The sequence below is a fragment of the Alosa pseudoharengus genome, unplaced genomic scaffold, assembly GCF_046254945.1.
Source record: "Alosa pseudoharengus isolate Yale_2024_CS ecotype anadromous, Long Island Sound unplaced genomic scaffold, YU_APseudo_1.1 YU_APseudo_1.1_scf_1, whole genome shotgun sequence".
NCBI classification, from domain to species: Eukaryota; Metazoa; Chordata; class Actinopteri; order Clupeiformes; family Clupeidae; genus Alosa; species Alosa pseudoharengus.
In genome coordinates this window covers 34,394,861-34,408,441 of record NW_027468564.1, presented here as the reverse complement: position 1 = coordinate 34,408,441, position 13,581 = coordinate 34,394,861, and the positions used below count along the sequence as shown (strand labels likewise).

The following is a 13,581-nucleotide window of genomic DNA, read 5'->3' as shown; positions in this document are numbered from 1 at the left end:
CGGTCTCTGTAGGCCAGGGGACTCCGGCCCTTGAGGGTATTTTTAATTGGGACAAACAACGATACTGATTAAAATAGACGATAGATCCAAGTACGGTGACAAATCTCATTTGTACTCTCCTCCACTATTTGCTAGACATCCAGTGCTTGATTAAAACCAAAATCGCTCCACAAAGTTTTCAGGAAATACTTGTATTACACGCGAGAAACACGAAGACGTGCATTTGTAATGATGCGGAAGCGATGCAATAGTTTTGCACAAATTGAAGCAGACATAGCAGGCCTACACCAAATGGTGAAAAACGTTCACGTGTGATGAAGTCTTGGGTAGTCTATGTTATTCACCTATTCTGATTTTGAAGGAGAATATCCTGTTGGAGATTATGATCGATCGTCTATTGACAGTGATGGTCACGGTGTGAATGGAGGTGCGTCTTTTCGTGTATACCACGGTGTCCACTAAGCATACCATGCTTATTTCGACCCTCTGCCCAACATAGTTTGGAGGTTGCAGTGGTAATCATGATGATAGTGTCCGTAATGGACGTGGTACAGACATCAGGGGTTGTAGAAATAGGGCTCTGAAGAACTACAAAGTCACCCGGGATATAGGAACTGATTTGACCAGGATACTTTATTGTAGGCCTTGTGGTTATAGGCTAGTAATAGTTTACTATTGTTGGTATACATCTTAGTTTTTTTCCTGTTAATTTGTTATGTGGGTAATATGACAAAAAAGAAAGTAGTCTAAATCTGCTCAAATATGTTCATCCAGTATTTACTGAAAGGTGCATAATTTGCTTGCCATCCAGTGGCAAATTAGATGGGTAAATGTACGCCTTTCATAAACTTTTTTTTCACATTTACAGTATACTTTATCTCTGGCCACTTTCAAGCCATGGCCTTTTGAAATTTTGATACAAAAATCCAATGGTTGCTTTCTTAACCATGACGCCTAGTTTGCCAGGTTTAAAACAGTTATGAGAAGAAAATATTTTTATTTGGTGTGAAACACACACATAGGCCTACCTGTTTTTATGCTTTTTTGTTTGTTTTTATAATTTGTATTCATATTTATTTAATCATTATTTTATTTGTAAGCTAAGGATGCTAACACAGGTGTCTAAAAATAGATAAATAGTCTTGCACTTTCTGTTTGTAGTTTTGTGTTTGAAAAAACATTGCATTTTAGGAAATAGCCGTTATTTTTTTGTATTATTCTTTAACACTGACGTGGCCCTCCAACGAGATGACAATGGCAGAAGTGGTCCCCAGCTCATTTGAGTTTGAGACCCCTGCTGTAGGCAGCCCAGACTCCAAAAACTGGAAACGAGCAAATTGGGGGCAGAGCTGCCTTTATGATGTGTTTTGTGCTGTTTGACTTCTGGTGAAATATACGTTGTTACGGGTAAACAGATTTGAAATTTAAATGTAAACATAAACCTTAACAAACACCATGCGCAATTGTGCAATCGCTGACCTTGCCTTCAACTATAGAGTGTATTAACCAGAAAATAACAAAGTTGATTGGTCTGATTTCCCTTTTTGTTCTTCTCTGTGACATGGTTTATGTTTTTACAGACTTATTAGCTGTAAACTCAGAGGAACATTTCTGGCCTTGACTCTTCAGTGGGCAAACTCCCACCTAAGAGAGCTGGACATCAGTGAGAGTGAGCTTCAGGACTGTGGAGGAGAACTGCTCCATCAACCACTGAATCAAGACTGTAAAGTGAGGTCTGTATTTTGCACAGTACACACAGACTGGTAGTTTCTGTTTGATCTAAAACAAGTCCATGTTTTTATTCACTGGCATTTCATAATTGTGAATGTATAAAGTATAATTGACATGTTGCTTACAGTGTTTTGCTCTCTCACCGTAGACTCATCAGCTGTAGACTCAAACACAGCTCCTCTGAGGTTGTGGTCTCAGTTCTGCAGTCATATATTTCTCAACTGAGTGAGTTGGACATGAGTGGCTGTGATCTGCAAACATCAGAAGAGAAGCTGCTCTCTGGTCTTAGAAACCCAAACTGCCACCTGGAGAAACTGAGGTCAGTAATACTCTGAATGACAGAAAGTTCACAGAGGCCTTATTTATACAGTCACACTTTGGGCATATAATAATTCTACTGTTTTTGGTCACTAGAATCAAGAAATGAGTTTTTGAAACATTGGCTTTTAGTTTGTGCCAGTGTTGATGTAAGTGAATTTGTCCCAAACCTTTCAGTTAGTATTAATACTCCCTGCTGATGTGTCCCATTCACTGTACATTTGCATTTATTCACTTAGCTGACACTTTTATCCAAAGTAACTTACAATTGAGTACTAATTTTCAAGCTACATCGTAAAAAGGAGGCCGTAGGGTAACATTAAATACTGCTTACGCCCACCGCACCCTCTATCAGTTCCACTTTTTCAAATGGGTCTGATGGATGTAAACTAATACCAGAGTGAAATCCAATGGCATGCAGGGATACCGTCCTCCAAAATATACAGTATCAGTCAGCATCATGGATCCATCAGCAGCATTTTATTTTAAAAAAAACTATAGGTCTCTCTTTCTCTCTTTATTCCTCTCTCTTTCTTTCTTTCTTTCTTACTTTCTCTCGATCTTTCAATCTCTTTCTCTCCCTCTGCAAAAGTGGCTATTTGCCTTAACACAGAATGTACTTTAGACTGTATCAGGCTCTCTTCCTACATGTCCACAGTAGCTTGCAGAAACTGGACAGAGTGACCGGTCTCAGGCAGTGGTCAGTGCATCAAAGTCGTGTCAGCATGGGGTTTGTCCAGGAGGACAGACCGTCCCCTTGCTTGGATTATTAATCCACACTCACAGTTTATGAACCTGTTCCCTTTGTTTACTAATCCAGTGTTTTTGAACCTTTTTTGTGCCACGGCACACTTTTGACACTTAAAATGTCCCACAGCACACTAACATCCTGTGTGAAGAAAAAATAAACATACCATAGCCTAATATTTCAAATAATACACAGATATGGCCTTATTATGGCTTCTATGCAAGACCAGCTCAATAAAACAAGCTCCCTCTGTTTCATTTGTAGGTGACTATATCTAATTTAATTGTTGTTTTGAACTGGATATGTGATGATTCTGTGAATACTGGATATGGGGCCCCGTTGTACAATGCCTGCATAACACAAATAGTGCAATCATACAATCAATGAGAACATGTGGTTATAAATTCTTTGATGCAACAGTTGCTTTTCTGGACCAGTGAGTGACATTTGGGTAATTTTCTGCGGCACACCTGATGATCTCTCACGGCACACTAGTGTGCCCCGGCACAGTGGTTGAAAAACACTGTACTAATCCATGTGCATGATTCCCAACATGTCCCTTGTTTCTGAGTGCTGTTTGCTGATCTGTAACATGACAGTCATAGAACAGGGTTAGAGTGTTGTTAGTGTTGTGTACTTTGATGGATGGTTTAATAGCAGATGTTATTAACCACACAATGACAACATTACTGCTTTACACTTCAATTGAAATGTCAGACAAACGTATGATGATTTGACTAAGAATGACCCTTTTCTCGGATGCTAGAGATGCCCATTCTTCTTGACAGAAAGCCAACAGGTCCTGCAATTTCTTGGGTTGTCTTGCATGAACTGCACATGTTAGATCTCCCCAACGTGACTCAATGATATTGACTGAGACTGTGATGGCCACTCCAGAACCTTCCCTTATTTCTGCTATAGCCACTGAAGGGTTGACTTGGTCTTGCGCTTTGGATCATTGGCCTTGTGCTTCGGATCATTGTCGTGTTAGGAAGTCAAAGTGCATCCCATGCACAGCATAAGGCTGATGAGTGAAAATTGTCCTCCTGTCTTTTCTGATAGCTATATTCATTCATTTTGCCATCAATTTTGACTAAATGTGACCTTTGCTCGCACACCCCAATTATCTTTTCTCACAAATCTTGACGTCTCTTTTTGTGTTCCCCATGGTTCTGTAGCCAGCAAAGTCATTGCAGCCCTGGGTAAAATGTGCAGAGGTCTCACAACAACTACAGAACTTATTGACTGTTTATATACAGGCACTAACAGGGCTCTACAGTGCGCCCATTTCACTCGCACATGTGAGTAAAAATGATGGCGTGCGAGTGCAAAAAAATATTTAGGCGCACTGGTGCGAATGACTTCTAACCATGTCAATGTCTGTCTACAAAATACATCGCAACATCAAGAAACATTACTGGTGCAAACCATATAATCACGTCGCAAATGCAGCATAAAAACTACACCTCCCATCAACGTTAGCAGTTTCGCGTTGCGACTCGCTAGTAGTCGCTTCTATCAAATCCAAGAGCACGCAGAAAAAGTGGAAAGTTAGACTAGCCAGCCAAGATGCAAAGATTGAAGAAATTAGTTCTTCTATCCACCGAATTCATCGGATATCGGAGGAACAGGATGAGATTCTGAGAATGCAGTGAGAGAAGGAAAGGTAACCTAACATGCCTTTTAGCCCAGTTGACGTATTGGCTGCAATATGCAAAATATAGCTGTAGCGAACAGGCTCCCATTTTATTCAAAGGTAGAACGCGACAACTCCAGGCTTCCACGCATGCTTGTTTGTTTACACCGAATACAAGCTGAAGTGCAAAACGAAAGTAGGCCTAACGTTTGCCTACTGCCCCCATCAATGCAGATATTTCAAATAAAAAGTAAAGGTATAATATATATATATATCCTTGATTAGCCTATGTTGGGTTTTGTGGAAGAGAAAATGGACTGTTTTAGTTGTAGTATTAGGCAGTATGCAGTCAGATAGGTCACCATGGGCATATTTGGATTAGCTACAGATGGATTCACAAATAAATAAATTAGCCTACATTTGGCAGGATACTTGATATACAGGCTAAATGCAAATATGGCAATGTATTATACTATTTTACATTAACAAAATGTAGGAAAATAGAACAGACTGAAAATAAAGTAGGCACTGATCTTTAAAATCCTATTTCCTGTAGCCTAAATGTTGTCAGTCATTCTTAATATTCGCAATTGGTGCACTGGCATGTTTAAGTGTTAGCTGCAGTGTAATGTTAGATTATGTTTAAGTTAAGTACAGAACTGACTGTGCGCCCACATTTTTGTCTGTGCTCCTACATTTTTTAACTTGGGTGCACAAGTGCTCCTGGAAAAAAATGTTAGTGTAGAGCCCTGACTAATTAATTACAGTCAAGCATGACATAGGTGTGGAAATGTACCCTTAATAGCCAGTTAAATCTGGTGTGTCCACTTGTGTACATATAATCAGACATGTACACAATGATGTGATAAGTGGCTTCACCTGAACACGATCCCAAAACAAAAGAAAGTGTTTTGCATGATCAGTCATATTTTCCAAAAGCTGACCAAGGTATGTAAACTTAAGAGCACAACTGCACCATCATGTGCATTGTGTTTTGTTTTGTTGTGTCCTATAATTTATCCTCTACATTTGTTTGTCCTGTCATGTATTCTAATTGGTCCTAAAACATTTTTACAAGTGTATTCTTTATGTGTATTCATGCTACCATGCCATAGTTTATTCTCTGTCTCTTGGCCTCTCACTCTATGCAGACTTGCTGGTTGTAAGCTAACAGAGGAATCCTGTAAGGCTGTAGCCTCAGCTTTGCAGTCCTCCATCTCCCTAAAGGATCTGGACCTGAGTGACAATGACCTGAAGGATTCTGGGATTCAGCTTCTCTCTACAGGACTCAGTAGCCCTCACTGTAAACTGCAGACTATAAGGTTTGTGTGCTTAACTTTCATTCTAGTATCACACGACTCCTGATTGGAGCTTGTCTATGTGCATGATGCATGTGCTGCATTAGTTTGTTGTCCATTAACTGATCACACTTCTGTTTTTACTAAATCATTCCAGTTTAAATATATTTACAGGATAGTCCTGCCAACTATCTGTGTCTCCTTGTACAATAAGTAGTTGTGATGCAGGTCGCATAACCACTGAATGTATCTCAAAGGTTCTGCTTCACACCCTATCTGTGTACAGCCACCACTATGATTTACATACAACACACTTTTCAGTCTGTTTACCAGATACGACAAAACACTTTTCTTGGAAGGGAAAATATATTCTTACTTCACTTATTTCCAAAGAGCATAAACCCCACATTCAGAAGTGTCCCAGATGCAGCATCCATCCAAAATAGACTTGGTACCTAATTGAAGCAGAGCAGAGCTTAGAGCTGCATCTGGGACACTTCTGAATCACGCCGTTGCACAACTGGTCTCCAAAATAGACAGAGCAGAGTAGAGCTTAGAGCTGCATCTGGGACACCTCTGTAACTGGTGGACTAGCAGAGTGGCAGTGATCAGCTCCAATGACTGTGTTGTAACCTGAACAGAATGCAGCTGCACTTGGTGGAAATCAGCAGTAAAGCAGTGGTGCTCTTGTTGTTGTTGATGATAAACTTTTGCCTGTATAGAGTCAAGCTATGTGTCTGAAGACTCTTGTTAGTAAAGAATGTTTTTCTAAAGATATTCATGGGATTTTCAGTCATAATTACTGAACGTATTTGTTAGTGGACCTTTTAATGCATTGTCCTAATAATGAGGAAATAAAATCTCTTGTTTCAGACTGTCTGGTTGTCTCATCACATACGAGGGCTGTTCTCTCTTGTCCTCTGCCCTCAAATCCAACCCCTCCTACCTGAGACTGCTGGATCTCAGCTACAATCACCCAGGAGACTCAGGTGTCAGAGAGCTCACAGACAGACTGGATGATCCCAACTGTAAACTAGAGACTTTCAGGTGAATGCTGGGTGTTTATCTGAGTTTGATGAGGTTCCAGTGGAGCTGTTCATCCATTTGTATCCTCTGTTGGAGACCGTTCTGATATTCTCATGTTTCCACATGGTCTCCTCGCACATATTGAACTGGGCATGTCATGGCCGTTTAAGTACTGCAGGTAAAAGTCCCCCAGTTCACACATATGAGGCTCCTGAATAGTTTACACTTAAACAGTTCTAAAATTCATAACACCACACCATATACACAGGCAACAGAACGTTAAGACAGCTTGCACAGTGACCCACTGAAGGCCTAAGGAGGTCTATTCAATTCTTGGAACAATTTGTAGGTAAATAATGAAATACATAAATAACTTATAAATATATAAATAACATCCTCAGCACACAGAGCAATAAAACCCACATAAAAACAACAGTTCATATGTTCAGCCCCCTGTACACACTGTCGCAACCCAATCCGGCAAAATATTCTTCGGTCACCGCTAGTCTGAGATTTATGGTTACCATTGACTCTCATTCAACCCAAAAAAACAATATTTCGAAAATGTGCTCAAACTCATGCCGGTGAATTTTGATAGCAACCATTCCACTTTAATAAAGTTGATTTTTGTAGAAGGTATAAACAGCAAGAATAACAGAAATCCACTGGAGCAATATGGAGATTTCTGATCAGCAAATGTCGAATGTCAGAATTTTGACATTCAAAAACGTACATTAATAATACTCCACAATTTAAATCAACTAGATGGATTAGAAGCATAATTGGTAAGGAGTTTTTTATACAGTCTGTGCTCTAAACTGGTTTTCAAAGTGGGGGCCGTTAGGGGGTGCATCAAAAGGAAAAATAAAAGCAAAAAAATAAATTAAAGAAAAGCGGACAAATATTCCTATTGCTATGAGCATTGTTAAAAAAATAGCATTATATATAGGCCTATAGGGTTGCAAAATTCCGGGAATTTTCAAAGTTGGAAACTTTCCATGGGAATTAACAGGAATAAACGGGAATTAATGGGAATAAACTGGGAATTTTTAATATGGCAAGTTAGTCTATAACAGGGAATTTAAATGTAGTGGACAAAACCCTATCTTGCAGTCTAATATTAGTTAAAACAACCTGATTTAATGCAATTTCAGTCGAATTTCTACCCTGCACATATATCAATCACATGCACACAGCAATCGGCATAGGCTGCTAGACATATTATATGCATGGGGGAAAATTTTTCCAACCAATCAGATTTTGTTGTTGAGTGGCGTGGTGTATCTTAGGCATTTCAGTGCTGCTAGTTTAGCACGCTAGTAAACCATAGGCAGAGAATGGGATTCCCGCTAGCATGCTAGCTAGCTTTGTATGCTAAGCTAAGCAAAAATACGAACATACAAATCATATTGCTTATTACGAAACAAAATGTTAATGTTTGTATATGAAACAGTTTGTATGAATTACCCAAAATTCTCGGTTAATTCCCGTAAATTCCCATTAATTCCCATAATTTCCTTTAATTCCATGATAGTTTCCAATTTGGAATATTTCCAAAATTCCCCAGCTTAACTTCCCATGGTAAATTTCCGGAAAGTTTCTGGAAATTTACCGGAAATTTTCCGCCCCTTTGCAACCCTATAGGCCTATATTAATTTGTTGCATATCTGAACATTATATTTCCCATGATAATCTTTCTGATTGGCTAAAACATTCATCACGTAAACCAGAGGTCACCAAATGGCGGACTGCGGTCCGAGTCCGGACCCTGACGTGATCCTATCCGGACCCAGACCATAATAATTTAGATTTTCACGGAAGATTTCAAAGCTGCGCTAAATGTTTTGTAGGTTACGATAACAGCTTCAGGAACCATCATCTCGCTTGCTGCTACGCAGCCAGTGAAATCTGTGCATTCTGAAAAAGTCAAGTCAGTTAGTAAAGTTACTATGGTGAAGATACTCACTGATAGCCTGACAGGGAAAACGAGCGAGGAGAGGAGACGTGACGAGAAACAATCGGATGGATATGTAATTTAGCGATTAGTAGCCTAAGTTATTTTCAAATTATGGATTGTTCAAAGGGGAGAAAGCTAGACAGTGAGAACAGAGCTCTATATAACGATCAGGGCAATTACCACGCAAAACTATCACGTCCATAACATCAACTAAATAGGCCTACGATGGCATTGTGTTGGCGTTATGGGTGTGACAGTTTTGCTCGGAATTGCCCTGGACCGACTCTTATAGGCTACATATTCTGAGATAGGCGATTGTTAAAATCGCCAATTTGAAGCACCTAGCGCCAATTTGAAGCCAGGACTACCCATTCAACAGTGAACTGAGACCACAGAATATTTACGATTTAATTAAGAGGGCAATATGATTGATCCACCACAATCTTAACACATCCATTCACTGCCCAACAACGTGATGTTCCTTAAAGGTTTCCAGGATTTCGGGTCAACATTAAAAAAAGAATTAAACTTGCTGATTGATGGGTTCAAGAAACCAGCTGTGGAATAAATCCATCCTTGTCTCAGCTCAAATCTTATTTTAAGTTCACTTTAAGATCTTAAAATAGCCAAGCAGTGTTTCTCCCCAATTAGGGCCTACTCTTATCTTGCCTTATTTCTCCTCATTTCCAATGTTGCCTTTAGGCTACTAATTTTATTTCACATTAAACATTAGGCCTAGGCCTACAACTAGGCTCCATCCATCTATCCATCCAGCCATCCATCCATATCCTATACACACATGTTAAACATTATGATGCTCCGGACCTTTGCTTGAGGAAATTTTCCGTAACTGGACCTCGCTGAAGTTTAATTGAATACCCCTGACGTAAACTGTCAGAGTAGGCCTAGCCCTGGTAAAGTCCATGACATCCGCGAGTGCTCCTGCTATTTGGCCAGCTGGCTAGCTCTTTTTGAAAGTAGAGCCAAAGGGGCAGACATTTTTCAGGACGGGTTTGGACGAGTACATTGAGGCAAATGAACTTGACTGGACTCGCCGTGTTGGAGTGTGTTCAGACGGGGCCACGGCTATGACTGGGAATAACAGTGGAGTGACAGCTCCCATCAAGCAGAGAGCCCCAAATGTCATTTTCACACCTATGCTCCTATCGCAAAGTGTTTGTGGCTAAACAGATATGAGCTTCATTTATTTTTATATTTGCCGTAGTATTGTTGATGGATTTAATAAAACATCTTTCAAAAAGGGGGCCTTGGCCAGAACCTAGTGGTATTTGGGGGGCCTTGTCATGGAAAAGTTTAGGAACCCCTGCTCTAAACAGACAGGCACACAGGCATAGACATTAGATATTGCATGGCCACTAGATGGCGTCATTGTACGTAAAAGGCCTGAAGTGCAGTGAAATGGCACCATCTGGTGGCCATTATAGTCAATACGCACTCGAAAATCTTGCTTTAGGAGATGATAGTTTTCACAAAATTTCTCCACATTGCTCCAGCAGATTTCTGCTATTCCCATGGTTGAAAGAAAAGTGCTGAAGTTCCCTTTATTGAATTTGTTTCACACTCAAAGGAGCCACATTGAACATTAAGCACAGACAACAATAAATAACAATAAAACCACAAAAAAACATCAAACAACATTGAAGACATAGAGGATACATAAAAACAGACCATAAACAACAACGACACAGCAATGGTGGTGGCATACAATCATCAGTCCAATAGCTAAGATGAATCAGCAAATCTTTAAATAAATAAGTAATATTTAAAATGTCTAGTGCCTGTGTCGGATCTGTTTAAATAACTGAATGCTGTATGCTGAATGCTGAATGTAATGGCATGTTTAGTTTTTGTTAGTGGCATTCAAAATCTTTGTCCAGAGGGGGAGGGGGGAGAACTCTGAGAAAAGTGGGTAGGATGGATCATCCAGTATCCTCAGGGCCAGATTGAGGGTGTACTGCTCTATGAGCATGGCATGTCATACCTGCTCCATCACCACTGAGTTATTGTTATCATGTAGGCCTAGCCTCAACTAGGCACTCTCCACCAGCTGCTGCTGCTCACTGTCCCTCTGCTCTGTATGCTTGCTTACATCTCCTCGCTCAAATTCAACAAACTTCAGCCTGTTGCTGACATAGGCTAGCCTACTTGCAATATTGTATATTTTTGAAGCTTCTACATTGGTGTTATTTTTGCACAATCGGCACTACTGGCACCCGCCACAATTCCAACGAGTAGGCTACTTCGATTAACCATTTTCATGAGTTCACAGAATCCTGGTCCTGAGCCCAAATGGGAGGGGTGGGGACTGACAAGAGCTGTGGATTAGACCAGTGTCAGTATGGAAAATGAACCAATGGGCCGCTGACTGTCCTTCCTTTGGACCGATCGTTGGCCAAACAAATTAAATTATATAGCCTATGACAATCTAGGACTCTCCAGGCCTGTACACATACACAAACTATACGTAAAACAGCCTGTCTGAATTTCCGCTATTCAGGCCTGTCTCACAACTTGGAACAGTGCAGTATAGCAGTGCTGTTGCCATACCACACTGTCCGGCTGTTTGGTAAGCCTACAGTATGACAGTGGTGCCATCAGGCTCAGCACACAAACTTGAGGGCAGCCAGTGTTCATTATTAGTGTCTTTGAGAGAAGCCCAATGCTGACCTGTGGTCTACCAGTGAGGAAGTTGATGATCCACTTGCAGAGGGAGGGGATAAGGCCCAGCATGAGAAGGTTGTCTGTTATGTTGAAGGGGCTGATGCTGTTGAATGCTGAGATGGAGCTAGTGAACAGCATTCTAACATGGCTGTGTTTATACAGTATGCAAAGAAAGTCCTTGCATGATCTGATGCGTTGATTAGACAATTGAAGTGTATGTATCAGGGTATCTGCACATTTTCCAAGTGCAAATTTAAAGACTTTTAAGACGTTTTCAAGACATCTAAATGAAAAAATTAAGACTATACTACGGCATAAAGATGCATACGACAACTTAAAACTGTTTTATGCAATATTTTTTTTTCCCTACTAATTTTAACCCCCACCCCATTTTGGATGTCTACAGAAGTTACCAAATATATTTTGACGAAAGATTGTGTGTGAATTACCTTCACAGCTATAAATGCCCAATTTTAGGGTCTGGGCTGCTTGCTTTTGAAGCTGGCTGTACATCTTTGGTTGTGCTTACTGGCTGAGGCTGACTGTTCTTCACCTGTGTCTGTAGTAGCCTAGGCTACTTGCCAAAGACATGTGCACTGGACTGGATTTCCCTCAATATTTTAGAAAAAGACTAAGCTATTTGAATATTTGAATAGGCCTACTTTATATAATTTACTATGTGCATCTACTGTATTGTCCAATATGCAGCACAGCAAATTAAAGTTAATCCACTAGCCTACTTTACATTTTGCATACCAGTTGTATCTAAACCAACCAAAGCTTGACTGAAACATCGTAAAACAATTGACTTGTTTTAAATGAATTAAGAGACAGGTCCTCCTCGCATGATCCTGCTGAAAACTTCTGGTTTCATCTCAAGCACGCACATCATATGAACGCACGTTTTTTTTTATCTAGCCAGTCGCGGACATTCAAAAAATATGCAGTTATATTTCACAACTTTTGCGAAGTAGGCCTACTGGGAAACGCTGGCAAGCAAGCTGCTGACAGATATTACAGGTATTATAACTTAGACAGATATTTTCTTCCCTAGGCTAGGCCAGCAATACATGCTGGAAAGATGCAAACAGATCAACTTAACATGTACAGTATTTCCTCCTGATAGCGAAAACGTTTGTTTTCTTTTTCTGTCAGTCCGTGGTTCCTTCATAAATTGCGCAGCAAATTATCAGACGAGTGACAGAAGCACTGCGCATAATTTGACCACCATAGTTTGTGAAACGATGCTGCTTCCAGTGTTGGGAGGGTTACTTTCAAGACGTATTCCGTTACAGAATACAGAATACATGCCCAAAAATGTAATCTGTAACGTATTCCGTTACGTTACTCAATCTGAGTAACGTATTCTGAATACTTAGATTACTTCCGCATTGAATTGCATTGGAATGTGGCCATCAAATCCTGCTTAGGCCTACTAAACAGGCCTATTCTGGTGTGTTCATCTGTTCCAAATGGCTGTGTTAGGCCCACATAGGAGAATGTAAAGTCAACTAGGCCTAAACTACCTGATACAACTTTAAAATAGCAAGGTGACCACTAAAACTACAGCAGGCGACTAGGCTAATTAAAACAAACAAAATAAATAGGCTACTTTAAGGGCGTAGCCAGAAATTATAATTAAGGTGTGCCTGTGAGATTTTTCGGTGGCATCAACCCAGTACAAGTGAGGGGCGCATATGACTGGTGGAACGCAAATGACCTGTACATGTAAACACTATGGGCTACTGTATATCAGTGCTCTCAAAATGAACGTGATCGCGTAATCAAAAACTGCACGTTAAATGCTAGGCCTACTCGCAAGAATAATTCTTCAGAGGCTGCACCATATAATTCATTTTAAAACGTAAATGTAGATCTAATTAGAAAAAATAATAATCCATAAAGCTATTTTAAGTTAGAATAAACAACTTAGAATGCAGTGCCTATTTTAGAGATTGGTTTTATTGCCTAGGTCTAAATCAACACGTGAACTAGGGTTTGCTTATTGTTTAGCAAACTGTGTAACCGATTGGCCGAAGTAGCCTGAGCTATTAATACTTGGGAAAATATCCTTTGAACAGACATCAGGAACCACGATCAGTGAGGAACAGGAGTTACCTCCACTTACTTTACTCGTAATTTGCTGTGCAAACAGTCATTTCAGGGTCTCCGATATGATGCGTCC

At 40.1% G+C, this 13,581-nt stretch overlaps 1 protein-coding gene across 1 annotated transcript in view; it reads left to right on the top strand.

Annotated features, from left to right (window-relative positions):
• LOC143126098 (NACHT, LRR and PYD domains-containing protein 12-like) overlaps nt 1-13,581 on the top strand; it is a 49,875-nt gene that overhangs the window by 25,162 nt on the left and 11,132 nt on the right. The window contains exons 11-14 of the mRNA XM_076288018.1: nt 1,581-1,733; nt 1,880-2,050; nt 5,585-5,755; nt 6,605-6,778. Of these exons, the coding sequence (XP_076144133.1) occupies nt 1,581-1,733; nt 1,880-2,050; nt 5,585-5,755; nt 6,605-6,778 (669 nt within the window). The remainder of the gene's footprint in view (nt 1-1,580; nt 1,734-1,879; nt 2,051-5,584; nt 5,756-6,604; nt 6,779-13,581) is intronic.